Here is a 20,984-nt window from a genome sequence, read left to right as displayed (position 1 = left end):
TCACTTAAGGAAGTAGAACTTTACCTTCGTCAAGGTTATTTCACGTTAGTTTCACGTTTACTTTCAGAAATAAATGTGTGTTGATCTTCATATATGTCTGCTAATTTTCCTTTATTTGGGCAAAAATTTATTGATGATCTAGATGAAATGGCTTTGTGACTTAAGAATTTTACCTAAGTATGTTTGCAACGCAACTACGATTTAGCAAAATTAAAACTTTGCTAATTACATTTTTGATGTAACCATGTAGTGGACTCAGTCTTGTATCTTATCCTATATCATTTTGTTGCTAGTCAGTATGGAGAATAACACTGCAACTCTCATGTAATCAAGGATTAGAAAAAGGAAAAGTCATTGCTCCCGTGAGAAATTTAACGTGCGTTTGTCATTGGTGGTGACTTCCCATTTGGATGTTTTGAGCACGCATGAAAAGTGGCTTTTTACTGCACAATTTACTCTGATTTTGCAGTTGGTGTCAAGATCCTTTCTACCCTAGGCTCATGCCAAACTTATGTTTCAGTTCTTAGCTTTGAAATCATCTTGTACGTGACTTCAAAATGAAAGGGATGCTGTATTTCAGAGCTGGGTTGCCTTTGGCAAATGTGTTTCAAAGCCAGGTTTCTGGTGTCCATAGCAACCTGTGGAGAGGGAGGAGAGGCTGTCGCTGGCTGGACCCAGATGGGGACTGACATGCAAATAGGAATTTGGAATTTGCTAAGTGAGAAAAGCGTGTGAGGTTGAAGATGAGATGAGAGGCAATAGTGGACTGATTAAAGAGGGTGAAGCAGAGGTCGTAACTGGCAAACGGGTTGATGCATTTATGCCTAATAGAGCATACTAATTTTAAAAGACCTGAAATAACACCCCAAAACTGTAACAAAATGTTGGTGAAAATTACTGTCAGTTTTCCCATTTCCCTTTGTGTGGTGGTATGTGGAGCAGATAATAGTGTTTCCTTGCTGTTGTTTCTTCCATTAGCTCTTGGAAAACGTTTGTGCATCTCTCTTATTTTGTATCCTTAAGAATATGTATTGCATAATCTCACATCATATTTCTCTTCCTCTCTACCCTGTTCTCCCATGAGCTCCTTATTTTATTCACTACATAGACTTGCTTTTGAATATCTGTTGCAGAAGGTGGAAGAGCTGAGTGAATGAGACAGAACTGTATGAAGGAAGTGTGTGGTCCCACATAGGGGTTTTAAAATTGTGTTCTGGAGCATAGGTCAGTTTCCTTAGGAAAATTTTGAGAACTAGTAAATTTGCCTACATGTATGTCTAATGCAGTAGAACAGAAAATATTGTTATGCCACTGTATAAATTTATGGTAGATTATAATAAAATTTTATATACCTCATATCTTGTGTACTGTACACACTGTGTGTCCTTCTGTTTCAGAAAAAGAACAGTGTGTAACTGGAAAGGGTAGAGAGGAGGACAGGATAGCTGGCCAGAGAATGGCTTTTGTGTAAGAAATGGTTGATTGGAGTAGGATTCTTTAGTTTTGAGTAAAGGTAACTGACGGAAGATGTAATATAGGCATCAAAATCAGGACTAACATGAAAGGTGAAGATGACTGTGTACTGCCACGTATAATTAAAAATCTGTGGATACCAAATACAATTAGCAGGATCAGGCTTAAATGAAAGGATGTCTGTTCTACTCTGATGCATAACTAAGCTGTGGAACTCCTTTCTTCTAGGTGCTAAAAATTTACACAGATTCAAAACTGGTATTCATGGAAGGAGATTTGATGAACAGCTTTAAATCTGAGATTCCGTATATGACTTCAGAAGTTCCTGATTCAAAAATCACTAAATATCTGGAGAAAATGCTTTATAAATACTGCTTTGAAGTGATATATGTCTATTCTATTCCTGTGTCCCTCCTTTACCATCCTAGTGATATTTCTTAATAGCCATGGATAAAATGCTGGACCAGGTGGATCTTTGGTGTCACATGTGGTAGCTATTTGCATGTGCTAGTTAGGATAGTGAGTGCTTTTAAAAAGCAGAGGAAGTAATCTGGTAATTCTGTATTCAGAGAACTGTTTCAATAATGTATGGTATATTTAAAAAATGAAGCCACACATGAAGGAGAAATGAAATTTTAAGAGCTGCTTATAGAGACCCTTTTATTAGGTATGTTCAAGGAATGCAACCAGATTTTTGCAGAACTAAATTTAATGTGTGATCATAGCATGAGCTGAGGTGTGGTGGTGGTGGTGGTGTTTTTGTGTTTTGTTTTTGTGTTGTTTTTTTTTTTAAGAGAGTGAGGCAGCTGACTTAAGACTGAATGTTTTATGAATTAAAGCTTAGAGTCCAGTGCATATTCTTGATGGTTTTTTTTAACAAAAAAGGTATAAATTTATATGCCAGCTGTTGCTTTCCATGTAGAATATTTGCTGTGTGCTATTGGTTGTGTAGGGGCTTGTTCATCTGGCCTTAGCTAGCTATTAATACCTTTTTAGGAGCACCTTGGAAGAATTTTTTTTCTTGAAGAAAATAAAAGGAATGCAATGCTGATGCATGCTTTTAAGTGTTTTGATGTATAAACAATGTCTAGTGCATATCCTTTTGACCAATGGATGTCACATAATCTTAGTGTTGATTTGATCTTAAATTCCATGGAGTAGTATTTCTAAATACTGTTGGGCATTTTTGTGATGTTTTATGAAAGCAGTCCTTTGTTGGTATCAGGTAAATATAAAATGACATCCTTTCGTTTTGTGATGTTCCTCCACCTCTTTTTTTTTTTTTTCCTCCCCTCCCAAGCAGCATCAGAAAGTCATGGTTGTTTTCTCAGTGTAAATTGAATGTATTGTGAAGTGTAGCCTGTGACTAATTGCCTCTTACTGTCTCTACTTATTAGCTCTCTGATGGTGATGTGGTTGCACCACTTTCTACACATGGCCTCAAGGATATGGCATTGTGACACCCATATTAAAATATGCAAGGCTTGATTTCAAAAGACGTTTTGGGTCGGAAAGTTAGAGAGGATATAAGCTAATATTGTGGCTGGTTTTAGCCCTTTTATTTTAATGAGTATTAGGTGTAATAGAATAAGGTGTACCTGTTTCATGTTTATACTTTCTAGTATACAGTTGATGTTCTAGAGGCTATTTCTTTCCAATTGTTCTCCAGTTTTGTTGAATTAATGTTATCCTACAGTTCAAGCAGTATGTTTGGAATATGGCTTAGCAATTTTTTTTACTGAAAATGCATTTAAAGTCTGTTAAATATCAGTGTTTTACAAGTCAGTTTGGTGCATTAGTACCAGATTAAAATAATCATGATGGCACACTGGCTTTTCAAGTTGCATGTACCCTTATCTTTCTAAACAATTTACCGAAATGAAACAAGTGCTGACTGGTAATTGGTTATTGGCAAATGTGCATCTTACAGGTTATTGCAGAGGGAATAACTGAGTGAATGTCTTAATTATTCATTGGTGTCTTGGTAGCTGTGAAATAATTCTGTTGCAAAAATATTTTCTGTGGTCTTTATCCTTTTTAAGTAAAGATATTCCCTCTTTCTTTCTCCCTCCTGCTTTCCAATGAAACTCCAAATACTGTCTTATGAAATGAGATGTAATTTAGTTTAGGAACAGAAACTTGATATTCTCATGGCTTTGTTTTGTTATCATGATGATAATTTTACAAGACAAACAGGAAACACAAAGCAGTTTCTCTATAAGGTTTCCTAAAATAATGAATGGCGTTTACCAAGACTTTGTGGATAAACTTTTGAAACCTCAGATCACTCAAGGCCTAAAGCTTAGAGTGGTGAGCACCATCCCCTTTGACAGCTGTAAATTTTTAAGGCATCCAATTGAAAGTGTATGAAATTATTGGTCATTTACCTACAAACTACAGACTTAGAATCTAGCAAACTAGTTGGAGTTTATTTAATTGGAACAAAGTATGTAGTATAATACTTTACTCATGGAAATACTTGGTTCTTCACTGAAATTATTTTATGCATGCACATGTTTTATGACTATACAAGTGTTTAATGATGCTTCCTCTTTATTAATTTGTAAATTAATTTTTTTTTCAAAATTTTGTTTTTTAGGGGTTTGTAAGAAGAAATAGGAACCTTTTCTAAAGCTGAAGACAAAGTAAAAGAAAACTGTATCATGTGTTAGAATACTGAAGAGTGAAATTTCTTGGATTAGTATATTTCTGGATTGCAAAGCAAAAGAAAGAAGAGGCTGAAAATGGGGAGAAAGAAAATACAGATCACAAGAATAATGGATGAACGGAACAGACAGGTGAGAAACAAGGAGTCTGCATGAACAAGTTCATCAGTAATCCTAAAAATTAATGGAAACTTGGAATACATTCATCTTAATTCACTCTTCTAAAGCTGAGCTTTGTCTTCATGTATCTACAGACGGCGTTACCAGAATACAAATAAGAAATCTGTCTCAATGGTTTTACTACTGTTTTAGGGGAAATTGTTATTTATAAGTAATATCAATTACTATTTTAAATCAAATTCACTGTAAAACTACTATTCCTATTTAAATGGTACCGTAGCCTGTACTTCTGGTAGACTGGAGGATCGTGTTGAAACAGACACCTTACTTGATCTGATAGCTACTAGGAACACTTAGTAATGACGATGGAGAAAGGATGAGAAATTCAGAAAGGATGTAGTAAAAGTATTTGCTGCAGCATCTTTGACAGAGGAGTTTGACATAGCTGTGGACAACGATCTACAGTGGTTTGGATATAATAATGAATTTTGTTAACATGATTCTATTTAAAAGCATTGTTTTATATTCCTTGTAAAAGCTGTTTGCTACAACAGTCTTTAAAAATTGTTAGTCAAAAGGGAAGAGTACTCAAAGTTTTAGGGAAAGCTGGTTACTTGGTTGTTCTTGCCCTGATAAAGAGGTGTCCTTTGAACTTGAAAGGTACCAAAAGTTGATGACTCTGTGCAGAAGTAGTGTTTCCTCTTAACTTCTAAATTGCTACATTAGATACGAAATAAAATTTTAATTAGATATTGAAATGTATACCACTTTTAAGGAAAAGTATTGTAGGAATGACTTAGGATCTTTAAGAATAGTCATAGTGGGTCAGATCAAAGATGCCGCTAGGCCAGTATCTTTTGTCCAATGATGGTCATAAGCAAATAAGTGTAGGATAGAGATGCACATTACACTACTCTGTAATCCTCTTCCAGCTTCTAACTATTCTTAGCTCAGGGATTTCCTGAGCTGGATGTGGTTTCCATATATTTAGTAACCATTAATGGATTTTTTTGGTGGTTTTTTTTTTTGTTTGTTTGTTTTCCCTGCCCCCTGCCAATGAACTTGTTCAGTTATCCTTCGAGCCCTTATAAAGTTGCAGCATTTACATCATCTTTTGGCTAGGATTTTCTATAGGTCTATTAACTGTTGTTTCAAGAAACACCTTTTCATTTATGCTTAGTCATGGTTCTGCTAGTTATTTAGCTCTTGTATGAAAGAGGCAGCAGTCACTCCCTATCTAGTCTGTCCATTTTGCTTGTTATTCTGTGGACCTCTGCCATGTTTTCTTATTTTCTCTTTAGCTTTTTCAGGCTGAAGCACCCTAGCTTACTTAGTTGTTTTAATACAGAATTTATTCTACACCTTTGACCATTGTCACTACTTTTCCCTAAACCTTCTTGAGTATTGGTACATTATTTTTTGGTGGCAGGGGGACCCAGAACTGTGCAGTGTTCAAAATGCATGCAAAACATGGGCTTATATAGTGGTGTACTGATGTTTGTTCTCTGTTCCCTTCCTAGTATTTTATTTGCTTTTTTAACTTCTGAGCACCAACTTGACGTTGGGGTAGTGTAAGAATTCCATGAGACTGTCTTGCTGCTGATATATCAGCTCAGAGACCATTGTTTTGTTTCTGAAATCAGGATTGTTTTTCTCTCTGTATCACTTTAAAGCAATGTAAACTCTGAGAAGACTATATATAGCAATAAAAGTATTATTGGAGTTTGGGAGAAAGCCAAAGTATTGTGTTTGAACAGCTTTAATCACACAGTGACTGTATGTTTGATGTAGATAAATGTCTTAAGTACACGTAGTAAAAGTGGATGAATTAATAACTTCAGTTCTTTCAGGTCTTGCTTTAGAACTTCAGGCATGTTGAAGAGGTGGAAATTGGTCTCCCTCCCCTCTTTTTTTTAACTTGCTTGGAGTAAGTTGGACAACCATGTTTCTGTTCTGCTTGAAATACAATTACTGTTATACTATACCCTGACTTTGGTGTGGTGTTTTTTTTTTCAGGGGGAGTTGGTTTTTTTTGGATTTCCATCTCATTATTCAGATTGGAACAATGGAGAGGAGGAGAATGAGTGCATTTGTATCAAATTTTAGCCCACTTGTACCATTGCTCTGATTGAAGCAAAATATGGGGATTAAATTCTAAGTTTTGTTTCTGGCTGTTTTTTGGCTAGCACTTTTTTGGGCTTTTTAGTGACTAGGAAGAGGCTTTAAGCTCTAACTTAAAAATAGAATTAGGCTTGCCTTATCCTTTTTCTGTGGAAACTCAGAGGTGATAACATACTGTGTCTTGTTTTTAACAGGTTTTAAAGCAGTTACACGGCTTTTGTTAGCGGAGCCAAATTTTTTATGTGTAGAGGTATTGATGGTGTTCTTCAACTCCACTAGTGTCCTGTGGTTTTGGTAGCTAGTATATAGAGTTTTAACATACTAAAATGCCCTGATGCACAGGACATTTATTAGGTATTAATTTATTTTGACAATTTTTTCATTGACCCAGATAAGGAGGGCATTTAGGGGTTGTTTTGCCGAATGGAAAGTATAGTTCAGTTGTGTTCTGTCAGTTTTTCAATGGCATGCGTAGCTGATTAGTAGGTCACTCATGAACATGCATATGATGTCCTGTTTAGATGTTTGGTATGATGTGTAGTTTTTTTTGTTTTAAAATATGAGTAGAATGGGATAGAGCTTTGCCTGCAGAGCAAGTTCATATAACTTATGTGGGAAGAAAAGCTATTGTTTTATCAGAAGCATCTTATTTCTGATGGGATTGTATGTGAGCTCAAAACAGAATATATAGACCGTATACTCTGGGGGATTACAATTGTCATGAGCCTGTCATTGTATTATTAATTAAGCAGTCTTATCTGCTTGAATGAGCTGTAGGACATTTATCTTCATTAAGCTGAAGAGAATAAAGTACAGTAAATTAGATATCAAAGGAGCTCAATCTTGCTGCCTTTGCTCTCTCCTTCTCGCCCTTTTTTTGCTAAGCAATATTAGAATAGTGCTGAGGAAGCCATTGGCCTGCAACAAAGATGCATATTTTTGTTTTTAGTGGGGTCCTAAATGGCACACTAAATGGCAAGAAAAAAAAAAGAGGAATTTGCAGAACTAATATTCTGCTTTCTGTGTTCTTAAACGAAAAGTGAGTTTATAATAGTCTACATGCATTAAAGTAAGACTTGGACGCCAGTGGTAGTGGGGTTTGTGCTAAGCACTGTCCAAACACAAAGTGAGAAATCGACGCTAGCTGAGAATCTCACAAGTAAAATAGCTTTACAAGAGGTGAGAAAGATAACATTTCATTAGAGAAGTTAAGATCCCTTGCCCAGGATCATACGGGTCCTCAGTGGAACTAAGCCTTCAGTCTTTTCATTTAATGACTTCTCAGAGTAATATAGCGCACACACATCTTGTTTATGATGCCTTTTTCCTGACAAAAACTAAACAGTAGTATCTGTCTATACCTGCTCATGCTCGGGTAATAATCTCTTAAGTGTCTTGTAATTGAAGCATCTAGAAGAACAACAACAGCTATTTAAAAAAACCCACAGTTTCCCCAAATCCCTAGAGGAATCCAGACAAAGTAATTCTTAATTTCCCATCCAAGATAGGATAAATAAATCCCAAGTGTTCTGAAAGAAGGCATATGTAAAGTGACAGAACTGCTAGGAGACTTACACAAGATTTGTTTTTAAAAAGCGGCTGTATTGTATTATATGTGGATAGTAAAATTTCCACCTGCATTTGGGAAAAGTACAGCCCAGTAAAACCCACATTTGTACTTGGTCAGCTTGTTGAATTAATAACTGAAAATAAAATACTAGCAGAAGATGCATTAAGGTAAAGTCTGTCAGATTTTTTGGCACCTTGTCTCACTAACGTATTGTAATTGTTAAACAATAAGTAGGTAAAAAGATCTGCTTTCCCTAGTTGAACCTTGAATGTGTTACAGCGCTCTTACATAAAATTGTTGCAGAGATAGAGCTGTATCTTAATGGAGCTTCTCACCAAATGTGCTTTAAAAGGGTTGAATAAAAAAGTTACGGTAAGTACTCACTTTTCATCTGAACAGGGATTATTCAAGCCTCAGAAAAGGCTCTGTGATCAGTGGTCTTTAAACCTTAAGAAATTTCTAAGTTAGAAACACTGCACAGGAACTTAGGTGGAACTATGGTTATCGTAATATACCCGACAATCCATATTCTTATCTTTCTAGGTCTTCTGTTTATTATCTCCATTCCTACTAAGTGTTGGCTAAGTGTTAACAATCCAGTTTTTCAAAAATCATAAGCACAGTGCACTTTTGGATCAAGGTGGCACATGTTAAAACAGATATTTTTTTTTTTTTTAAATGGATGTGGATACTGTTTTATAGCTGGAGAGGAATCTCAGGTCCACAGTACCTTTGCAAACATTTGTGGTGGAAGAGCAAAGTGTGCATATACTGTTTTAATAATACAGTTATTGTCAGCATACTATGTACATAAAGTTGTTAGTATATATGTCTGCTTCCCTCTAAGACTATTTATGTGATGGGAACGATAGTATATATTTTGTATTATGGATAGTATTAAAAAAGTAATATGCATGAGATACTCATCTCTGGAAAAAATGCCTTGAGGTGTATATACACAGAATTTTCCCATCCATCTTCCAAAAACTTGGTATACACCTAGGTAATTAACATGTTAAACTATAGAAACCCATAAAACAGGTTTGATTGTTTCTTGTGTTTTAATTCATTCAGAATCTTGCAAAAGTATTCTCATGATTGTCTGTTAAACATGTAGGGCATGTAGGTCACTCACCTGTCACAGAGGCATCTACTTTGAATTGTAATATGGGGGTGTGAATATGGCCATAGACAGAGGTGTTCCCTTCAGCACTGAAGCTCAGATTGAAAGGCTAGATCCAAAACTAGCAGCTTTATTTAAAAGGTCTCAGAACATTAAGTTCAGAGTAGTAGATTAAGTGCCTTTCTGAGACATTTAAGAGGATGTTGAGTAAAAATATTGTGCTTTAAGAAAAGCTGGCCCTAGCATCAGACCTTGCTTGATTCAACTTGATGTCGAACACATTGATACTCGTATATCCTTAACTGACTGAAATCTTGTGAAAGGAATAATTTTTTTAAACTTTTTTTTTTCATAATTGATGGTGATTTTTATAACGAAGTGTCTTCCCCCTTCCCTGATGGGCTAATCCTCCTTTGTGATTGTGTGGTCTGTAATGGATTTATTTCCCCACAGTAGTTCTAATTGGACAGAATGATTGTTTCATGATGTTCCCAAGTGGCAGAAAACAGCTTAAAAGTATAAGTGAATCTGAATAGATGGTTTAATAGCAACAAAATAAGCATATTTCTTAGCTTTGCATAATTAGAAATCATAGAATCATAGTAACAGTATTGCTTCCATTGATATTGCTGTTTTCTTCGATTTTACTAGAGTTAAGGTTGTGAGTAACTTGTAAACTAGTTACAGAGTAACTGATAATCACAGAAGAAAATATTGTGATACCTGGAAACCCAATGTTGGTTGAACAGAGGGAAATATGGTTAGAGGATCCTACAAACTCTAACTGTCTTTGGTAGTTGTATATCCTCTCCTTGGTAGTAATATACCAGTGGAAGAGTTGGAGGGATGTAATTATTTAGCTTAGTCTAATATAGAGCATTGGCCCTAAAAGTGACACCCAAATATGATAGGCAGTTCTTCTTTTAAGCTTTGTACACATGTTCAGTTCTGTCGCTTGTTAGCAGGCATAAATAGTGTAGGCTCAATTGGTATATTCCTTGAATGCTTGATTATAGTCCTTCAAACCCTTGTCGTGTGTTAAAGAATAATGATTATTTTTTTTATTTCTTCTCTAGGTCACCTTTACAAAGAGGAAGTTCGGATTAATGAAGAAGGCATATGAGTTGAGTGTACTCTGTGACTGTGAAATAGCACTCATCATTTTTAACAGCTCTAACAAACTCTTTCAGTATGCCAGCACTGATATGGACAAAGTTCTACTTAAATATACAGAATACAACGAGCCCCATGAAAGCAGAACCAACTCAGATATTGTTGAGGTAACAATTTGAAAAGACACATCAGTTTTCTTATCTCCTTAATACTTTAAATATAGAGCAATGTAGAGTATTTTAAGATATTTTAACCAAATGTACTTAATAACTTGAAACCCTTGTCATAAAATGTAAACTACTGCTTTTAGTCTGGTTTCTCGAAGGCAATAAGTAGTCTTTACAGCCATGTTGTTTTCCCATCTGCCCTTCACCCCCTGCCAGTTTCTGGGAAACAACATGTTTGATTTCAAACACATCTGGCGATGGAAATAGAGGTGTGAAAGATGGTTTTTCTTGGGGAGGAAGGGGGAGAAGTGTTCAAGGTTTTCATGGGAAAAATTTGATGGAGAATAAGATCCAAAGAGTGCCCTCAGCCTAAAAGACAATTATGGTTGGCCCCTTTTTTCTTCTGAGGTAGTGGCCACTTTACCCGTCAAATGTTGCACATCAAATCAGCGACAGGCTGTGCTGCCCCTTGTTCAGCCAAAAAAAAAAAAAAAAAAAAAAAAAAAAAAAAGTGAATCTAAGGAGCAAATGAACTTAATTAAATTTGTTGTCCAGTCACTGTGTATGTCAGTTAAAACATAGCAGTAGAATGACTGCAGTTTCTGCAGTAATAGAATAGCATGAATATATTTACTCAAAGGTATTGGTTTCATCTACTTCTATTATGCTTGTGCTTTAAATAGAAACTCTTTCCAGTACATAATTTCTAAATTAGGTGCAGTAGAAATCCAAGGATTTTCTTGGCAATTGGAGCCTTTATGTACTGTAACTGCATTTCAGATAAGAGTCATGTCTCCAGTAGTCCTGTAAATAGACCAAAACAGGTGGCTGACTTAAGTGTTTCATTTAAATTCTGAAGTGTCTTCCGAACAAATGCCTTGCTTTTTAGGAATGATTTAGGAACAGTGATTAGCCTTGTATAGCTGAAGAGCGTATTGCCAAGGGAATCATAGAGTACAGAGAGGATAGTAGCTGATCTTGTAAATAAGTTTTCAACAAAAATCAGATTGACAAAACTGAGAAATAGACAAATGCCTTATTTCTTTCTGAGAAGATTCTCTGCTAATTTGTCAACCACCTTTTATGATCAGAAAGAAAACCTCCTCAACTTCTGTCTTCAGTGTTGAGTACTAATGAGGGGGATAATATAAGCTTTGAAGAGTTGGAAGAGTATTACTTAGTTACTGGATTAGTATAAATAAGGGATAGCCGCTGTAGAGGAAGGGAAAACCTAATTCTTTCAAGGTGAGCTTTTGACTGTGACAGATGTGAATTTGAGATAGGGATGCAAGCAAGTCATTTAGCCAGGCTGATTTTTGTTCTGCATCTAAGGCCTCTTTGTGTTATGACTTGTGGTAATAGTGCTTCTTCACATCATGAGGACTAAGAATCTCTTCCAAAATAATTTCTATGCAAGGCTGCCTGTATTTTTTTTTTGGGGGGGGGGGGCTGTTGGTGGTTTTTTTTACCAGTGTCAAGCGTTTGACCCCTGGCAATTACGTAAAAAGTGCAGTCAGTACCCAATATGGTTTCTGTTCTGGGGGAACATGCAAGGACTCATCTGCAGGTTCTTTCTAATTTTCCTCTGTAGGTTTTCTATATTATACTATTGTGGCATTTGGGACTTTACTCTCATTTTTCAAACATGGTATAATTCAGGAGTGCATCTCCCATTCTCTTCAGATTAGCCCTGTGTGCTCTTTAGTCTGCTTGAAATGTTTTTGGTGTGGTTTTTTGGTGTTTTTTTTGTGTTTTTTTTTCCTTTCTTAGTAAAAAGTTATTTAGCTGGAGAGGGGAGTGTATACTTTTTGCAGGGAAAATATGTTCTTTAAGTTTGTGACTGTGTTCTGGATGGGAAAGTTAAGTTGGTAGGATGAAATATTTACAAGCTCAATATATGTAAGGTAGAGTGCTGTTTTCTCTCTGTTGGATTCCAGGAAGAAAAATTGTGTGCGGTATTTCAGAGAGATACTCCACAGTTTCATTTTTTGCAACTGATTGCATTTCAGATTTGCTCTGCCTGTATGGTAACTTTGTAGTTTATTAGCTATTGTTCTTTAGGCAATTAAGAGATCATTCATGGTTGGGTTCGGATGGCTTGCTTCCCACTGTAAGTAAATAATGTCTTTAATGTAGAAAAACATTCCTTTTCAGTGGAAAATTCAGTTGGAAAATTATCTACTTTTTTGCTTTACAACAGAGCTGAATTGGTTCAATAAAGAATGTGATGTGCTTTGGAGCAGATGCAGTGACAGGTACAGCATAGGTAGGGAGGAACAAGGAAGAAGACATGAGATGGGGGAGGAGTAAGACTCCTGTATTTAAGCAGTAGCAAGTTGCCAGAAGCTCACTGTTCCATTTGACAGATGCTTGTGGCATGACAGAGGTGAAGTTACAGCATCAGCATTTTGGAAACGTTCTGAAAGAACAATGTAAAATGGCTTCTCTCTTATTGTGCCTATGTAGAAATACTATTTTAACAAATAAAAATTACACCCACCCCCCCCCTCCAAAATCTGTCAAATATGTACTAAATCAATTTAAGTAATTCCATTTTATGGAGTTATAGCTGGTGTATATATCTTAGTTAACATTTTAGTAATTCACTTGCCTCCTTGAATGTGACAGATGGTATTTATTGTTTCACGGTAGGCTCACCGTGAAACTAGTCTTGATCCTCTGTGTCCCTTACATGCATGACAGGAGGGTTTTTTTGCTGTGCTAGAAGGAAAGCTAATTCTACACAGCTCAGAAGCTGTGTAAGGGAAGAAACAAATCTACTGTTACTTCTTTTCAGTATTGGGTAGACGGTAATGTTGTAAATGATTAAGTGAAATTGATGAGACATCTTCGCCTTATAGTTGCCTCATGTTCAATTTTGGCATAGGAATTGCTTTTATATGCCCAGAGCTTGGTATCTTCTGTGGCTGCTGGAAGGTTTGTGTGAAAACATAGTAGGAGGGAGAGCACTGTCATCTTAAATGAATGCTAGAATTTTTTTTTATACGTGCCCTTATGTCTTTCACTGTACATGTTATTGTAGATGTGAATGCTCTGTTGCTGTCCTGTATCTATTCTTTTCTAATTTTTTGTCCCTTTTATGTGTTTTTGTTGGTCCCATTTTTCTTTTTAATTTCTGTTCATATTTCCTTGTGTCCCCCCCCCTTTTTTTTCCCATTCAATTTCTAAATAGTCTACCTATCAATAAATTGTTGGCTTCTTTACCTATTTCTTATCATGGGTTTTTGTCGTCATATTTTTTTCTTTTGTAGCTACTTGGTAACTAGTAACTGATATGGGTGTAAGGAATACGGTTTTTCAGCCATCTTGGCAGAATCACAGATTTTTGAATAGCTGGAATTGGAAATCACAGAATTTTGTTTAATGTAAGCTTAGTTTTCTAATATCAGTAGTATACTTGGGGATGGTCTATTCCCTGCCATTTGGCACTTTTAAAATTAAGCGAGAAGATCTTGTAACAGATGACCTGTAACCAGTTTTAAAGGATAATTTGTGTGGCATTTTTGAGCTGGGACTCAACCTCTGTGATCTTCAACTTCTTTGCTGTTTGAATCTGTTTTACAGCATTGGAAAAAAGAGGTGAATAGGGAAAACAGGATTGTTTGAAATACTCAAAATATTCAGAACATACACAGGTCTGTGAAAAAACTTCCTTGCTTATCAGGATCAGATACAATTCATCTAATGGGATTAGATTTAGATTAATTTCTGCATCCCTCTGAAATATGGAAGGGGAACACAGCTGATGTTGGTGAGGACGGTGAAACTTTGCTTGTGATTGCTGATCTCCTGACCTTTTAGTAAAAGGCATTTCTCAAGAGGTGGCGAGTGTAATGTTTTCTTTAAGCCTCATGAAAGGAAAAAATATATCTTCTGTTGAAATTCCAAAATAACCTTTTCATATGATTTCAGAAATATAAATTATCATTCAAAAAAATTCTTTGATGCTTCTTGCTCTTGGAGAATATGGTCATTTTCACATCAGATGAGAGAGGTTTTGTTCTGTGGTATAATAAGGTTTCGTTCATCGTATTTTTTCATAGTTATTTGAGTGAAAGCTAGTGCTCTTGCACAGGTTAGATGGACCATATATGGATATTGAAAAAAGTGAAATTTTCATTCAATATGTGCTTTGAATTCTTGAAATATTAGAATCATGTATTTAGTTTCACAAAGCCATTATGGCACAGTTGAAGATTGTTACACCAAAGTACTGCCTATGATTTGAAGGACTTGCCGTAGGTGTTAAAGCATTTGATGCTTTAATGTTCATGGACTTTTTTTCTGTAACACATTATTCTTGGCAAGTAATTATTTTTCCTGAAGAAAAGTAGAGTACTTCTGCAGAGTAAAATGGGAAGAATTTCAGGTTTATCAAGATTCTGTATCCATATGGTCGACAGAATGTTTTAATGTATAAAAGACAATTTGAGACCTTGAGCATTCATCCTTTTTTGATCCAAAGGAAAAGAGGGAAATGAACTGGCACTCATACTCAATCTTCTTTAGTGTAGGGGGTGTTAAGATTATTACAGATTCTCTACAAGGTAACACTTCCATGTTGGGTCCTTCTGTCCCTCAAGAGGGCCTCAGAAAGCAGCAGTCCTTACGTTGTTACCTCTCTTCCAGCCTCACTTTTTCTGGGAGTCAAGAGCTGAAGACAGGCTCTTCTTGCCTGTTTAGCTCGACTTTTTATCTCTTTTCCATGCTTTGATGTTCTGTGAGTGATACAGCAAAACAGGGTTTATTTAACTTACACTTGGTGGTGGGTGGGTGGGTTGTACACATTCCATCATATCACCTCATCAAACTGAGGTAATTTGATTTTTAGGAGCCTGTCTAAAATGTGACCTACTTTGCCAGCTGGCATCTGTGCCCATGAGAATTTTGGATAGGTCTCAGTTAATGAGCCTCTTCTGTGCTGTATAGTTTAATGCCATTTTCATACTGTGTTGTGTAAGGCTTAGGTTATACCCCAAATATTGACAGCTGTCCTTGAAATATGCAATAATCTGTAATAAAAATCATGACTAAAAAGTATAAAAAATCTGTCCTAAATGATATCATGTAATTACTGTAAACATACTCATTCTTGTGAAAAAACTGCTGTATTGGAATAATCATAATTGTTTCTTGGTTTAAGTTACAGCAGGTGATTTGGATGTTTGTATTAAAACTCTTAACATGGGAAACGATGATTCTAATAGGAAGTAATGTTTGTGATGGCTTGGTGTGATAGTGCTCATGTCATAGTTTTGACAGAAACAAGGCAGAAAGCAGGTAAATGTACCTGCTGCTACTTAACAGTAGTGTAAGTAAGCCAGTTTAATCTTACAGAAACTGTATTCAGTGCATCATCTTGCATTAAAATACCAAATGGGCACTCTATTTCTCTGCCTTTTCACAAAATTTTAATGAAGAGCTGTTATAGGAGCAATACGTGTTCTTTAGTCATAGACGTATATAGTGTCAGAGATGCGATTGTCAGATGATACCTTTGAGTAAGCACGTAGAGCTCATCTGCACATGTAGAGCCTGCAGCATAAAGAAGCAGATGCATCTCCACAGCCAGATGGAGCATATGCCAAGAGACAAGTGTAACAGTGTGGGGAGCATAAACAGAAAAGTTGGTGTTGAAACACTGTGTTTATAAACCAAAAGCTTTTTGGTTTTGTTTTTTATCCAGTTTTCTCCACCTCCTCAGCATTGCTTCTTTTCCAGGCTATGGATTACCGACATGTATTTTGAACTGTTACTGGTGTGTCGTACAGTATAGTAGTTTGTTAATCATGGGATATTACGGTATTTTAGTAGCACTTGTATTGGTTCATAGCTTCTTTTTTTCAATTTGGGTGAACTTCATGTGAAATTGAAGATCTGGGAATTGTATCTCGATATACATGGATGCACACATACAAAATTAGATGAGAAGGACATTCAGTTAATTGATCCTATTTCCTTCCTTGGTGGATACCTGGTGTATCCAATCTAGATATGCATTTGGCAAGCAATTTGGGCTTCCATATTTTGCTATTCAAAGCTAAAAAGTAAGATAGTGGAAATTGGATCACATCCTTCAAAAATATATTTCTTTGAAACGTTTCATAAGAGAAGTTACATGGTAAGTTTTCAAACATATTTTTAAAAAGGAAGAGACTGCTCTACAACGAACTTCAGTTGAAAATAAAAACTGATGCTTAATGTAGGTGACTAAAATCTCCAAATTTACATGAAATATCAACACAGTTTTATAGAACTGAGATAATGCTGAGAGGCAATACCATGAACGTTGATGGCTAGACACACACTAGAGATTGTAGGAAGGTTGACAATGCTTATCAGTTAACATTGTTTTGCATTCCTTCATATGTGATAGATGGAGAATTGCCAGAAGTGGGCTAGACTTGGCGGGGAGGGGGCGGGGAAAGAAAGAAAAAAGCAAAAAGCTTTTGGGCTGATAGAAGAATACGTATGAGTAGTATGAATAGTATTATCATGTGTTTTTGTTGTTTGGACCGCTTGCTTTGGTCTCCAAATAGCACGGACCACACTGGGGAAATAAGTGGTATATATTTAAAAGAAGGAAGAAGCTTAAAAATGGTTTCAGTGAAGTAAGGAAATAACTTCGTAATCTGCTCATGATGCTGAGAAAATGTAGGCATTATTGGACTTGATTTGCTAAATGATTATGTAAATGTAATTATACTGCATATAACATTTCAAATAATTTGAGATGGCACACAAATGCCTTTGAGACATTTTAAGGAGGTGATTGAGGAGGATTTATATATGGTTAAGGACTAAAATCTCACTTTTAGCTTACCTTAAAAAGAGAGAAAATGCATAAAAACTGCAGTCTGGAATATGATTCATCAGAAGCTTAGATATATATGTATAGTGGCTTGAGCCTCTTTTTTTTCTAGTAGAAGAGTTTACTATAAATCTGGCCTGTAAACAGGTTATGCTTTGGGGATTTATTTCCCACTCAGGGTTCAGGAAGAAACAGCTTCCTTGAGAAGTTTAAAATGTGGTCAAGGTAGCAAATATTTATTCTGAATACAGTGACAGAAAACACCTGCGTGTTTTGTACTGAGCAGAACAGTTACCACTCATAATGATGTCTGTCTCTTCTTTCTCTTCTTTTTTTTTTTTTTAATTTGGGAGATTAAGGTCAACAGTTAATCCCCAAAGTTGTTTTATTTGAACTGTTTACTGTTATCATTAATTTGTGCATTCTTTCATTTGGTAATATTGTTCTGCTTTAAAATATTCCTTTAATTCTTTGGCTATGCTGAAATTGCTTGGGGAAATTGATTAATGTTGACATGCTTTTTTTTTTTTTTTCTTTTTAAAATTACAGATTGTTGGTGACTTTAAGAAAGCTGACAGTGCTAGTTTTTGTTCCTAGTTAACGTTATTTTGCGTTCCTTCATTTCTGATATATAAAGGATTGCCAGAAGTAGGATAGACTTAATTTTTTTTTTTTAATAGCTTTGGCTTGCCTGCAAATAATCTAAAGCTACACTACTCTTTATACACTGGTGTATAAACCAGTGATTAAATTTAGTGTTTTAGGGTTAAGAACACTAGATTTCTTCTACCTTTTAAAACAGTGCTGGTGTCTTAAACTTACCATGCTATACTGGTATTCTGAATTTTGATGAGTTACAGCTTTGGTCACGCATTGAAGCATATGTAGATGTGAAGTTTGTGTAGAATGCATCTTAATATATAGTTTCTGAAGTCTCTTGCTAATGATGGTTGTGTTCAGCTGTTGTATTACCACTAGTAATTTTATGTAGTTCCAGTTCACATTGCTCTCTGTCCTGCGACAGTCCCTTAACAGTTGTACTAGTGACATTATCTTAAAGCTGTGAAATGAAATTCACTGTGATGTTTTCCTTATTTTTTTAATACACTAACAGAAAAAGCTAATCACTTGGTGAATGACAGCTTACTCTGGGCTGTGCATCAGTAGAATCTCAAATCGAATCAGATGGCTCTTCAGGAATCTGTGCTGCTGTGAGGACCAGAATCTCAAATCTATGTCAAATACCAGTAGAGGACCTTTGTACAGTACCTGTCTGCTGAAAACTCTGCAGAAGCAACTCTGTTGATAGGTGATGTGGATGTATTTTGAGAACCAAGATAACTTTGTATTTCATCTAGGAGACACACCAAGAGTTTGAGTTGGTCATAATAGTGTGTTTTTCTCTTTGAGAATTTCTTTTCCCCATTTATGTTTATCTCTCTTTAAAGGGGAATGGATGATATCATAGGTCCAAATATCAGTAGTAAAAAGAAAATACCTAAATCTTTTCTTTCCTCATTACAAGCTATCAGTGTTTTGACCTGGTTGTCTTAATGAAATAGTTAATTGTCCTGTGAGCTAGATGCTTGGCCAGTTGTTTTAAATTCTGTTCATGGACTAGAGATCATTTCTTCCCCTCTTCCTTTTCCACCACCTTCTTACAGTTACCTTATGAGAAAATGTAACTAATACATTAAACTTTCTCCCTTCTCCTTCCTGCCTCTATCAAATGCTGTTAACTTTTTTCCTGAATTTGACATGAAACCCAAAGTAACAGTAAATAGATTTAGCTTAATAGGTATAGTAAATGAATTGTTAACATCCTAGTCTGGAAGATGCAAGTTCTAAGCAGAGCTGGAGTAGTGCTAGTTGAGACACTTAGGTAGCAATTTTTCTGAGCACAGATAACACTTTTCTTTAAAACAACTTAAAGCATGGCTTGATTCAGTTCCCATCACTACCTACTTATATAGCTACAAGCTACTCATAATCAGTAAAGTTCCCAGAGATGTACTCTAGTTCTTAGAACGGTGAATGTGACAGACATGACTATGGGCGTGACTGTTCGGTGTCCTGTCCTGCCAGTCAGTGGTATAAGCCTGTCATTGTAATCCTAAAGTGTAGACTATATCTAAACAGAAAGTAGTACTATTTAAAGGTTCTTTCCTCAGTTTCTAGTGGTAACATGAGTTGTTAATATTTCGGTTTGAATGATGTAAGAATTTCATAAGTGTCTCATTGAAGTCCAGACATACTAACCATTAAAGATAGAAATAGCTAACAATGCTAATGAATATAATGAATATTTTGGATTCTAATTACATAATGCTAACTACTTTTAGTTTGTGTGATTTTGGGGCTTTCTTTTGCAGTGTGCAGTATCTAGATGTAATTGGAGTAAACCAAAATATTCAATAGTGAAAGCGGCAAGAGCAAAACTTTTTTCCACTGTACCTGTATAACTTACTAGGATGGGGTTTGTATAAAGAAAAATTTTGCTTTTGCTCATTTTGCTGTAGAAAACTTGGGCTGTTATGCTTTTGAATGAGGCCTTACGATGTAAAACTTGCCATTAGGTGGAATCTGTGTTGTTTTTTTAGGTTACGGCTATTGTAAGTATTTCTCATGTGTTTCCTATGAAAACTACCTTTGACTTTGGTTTATATTACAAATTAGCAGATAGTAGTACCATATTTACTCCACCCTTCCTCACAAATCTTTATTAAAATATAAACTTCGAACCGTAGAAGCTAAAATGTGTCAAATGTTCTAGACATTTGTAAAATAAAGATGCACTTTCAAGTGGAGTAACTAAGAGTGTTTTGAGAGATTCTTTAAGGATCCATCTTGCATCTGGGATTCTTTGGCCCATGAGGGTTTGTTGCAGTGATTCCTACATCCTCTACCTCTTACTTTCCATCCTCCTTTAGAAGCAAAGGGCGATTGAGGCTCCATGTTTATATATTAGTTTGTAGTACAGAGTTGGATAACACATTCCAAAGAATCAAAACTTAATGAAAGCAGCTATTTTCTTTTAATATTGCATATAGCTTCTATTCTCGGTGAGTAACACATACCTCTCATTTTCTTTGGGGACTGTTTTTAGTATTTATTTAAATAGGTGCTGCTGGTCAGCTACATAAAAACAGTGATTCTCCTCTGTTACGAAGTCAGGTATTTATTTCCCAGCTGTGCAAGTGATGTTTTTCTAACTGATTCTGCAGTGTGTTTGGAGAATGTTCTTATTTTTGAAATTTATAGGGCAGACACACAAAGTCCAGTTCTCACACCCACTGCTCGGGGAAACACATATCAAAGATCCGGTTCTGGATTTAGCTGTTCTGGAGACGTTGTGTTAAGTAGGATTGAAAATTGACTCCAAGAAACTCTCTAACAGCTCACTGCTTGTTAATGCTGGAGTTCAGGCAGGCAGTCACACAAAGACATAATTATTTACTTGTATTAACAAGTTCTTCAAGCTGTGCTGGTCTCATGTATTCTTCAGTCCTTGTGTTGCTGCAGAATTTGGTGCTTTTGAAATTATGTATTGACAGTTAGAAGAGTATATTTTTCCTTTGCAATTTCAAAGCGAGGACCATTGCATCTGTCAATCAAGAGTGAGTGACTTTACACAAGCTGTGCATGGAAAGAATAGACCCCAGAACAATGCATCTCCTGGAGCTACAGTAGGAAAATAACTGCTCTTTCTGATGATACTCTTGATTTCAGTGGAGAGTTAATGTAACCCCAGTTTTTGACTTTCAGGCTCATGGGTTTGGTAGTGTCTTCAGCTGTCAAC

General features: G+C 35.8%; 1 protein-coding gene across 9 annotated transcripts in view; it reads left to right on the top strand.

Annotated features, from left to right (window-relative positions):
- The window catches only part of MEF2A (myocyte enhancer factor 2A), a 92,878-nt gene that overhangs the window by 32,915 nt on the left and 38,979 nt on the right, over positions 1-20,984 (top strand). For all 9 annotated transcript variants that reach the window (XM_075159830.1, XM_075159835.1, XM_075159829.1 and 6 more), the window contains 2 exons: positions 4,073-4,271; positions 10,150-10,353. In XM_075159830.1, coding sequence (XP_075015931.1) covers positions 4,218-4,271; positions 10,150-10,353 — 258 coding nt within the window. In that variant the 5' untranslated portion in view covers positions 4,073-4,217. Of the gene's footprint in view, positions 1-4,072; positions 4,272-10,149; positions 10,354-20,984 lie in introns of those variants that run through there.

This window comes from Calonectris borealis, chromosome 11, assembly GCF_964195595.1.
Source record: "Calonectris borealis chromosome 11, bCalBor7.hap1.2, whole genome shotgun sequence".
Lineage (NCBI taxonomy): Eukaryota > Metazoa > Chordata > Aves > Procellariiformes > Procellariidae > Calonectris > Calonectris borealis.
This window is presented reverse-complemented; position numbering and strand designations above follow the sequence as displayed.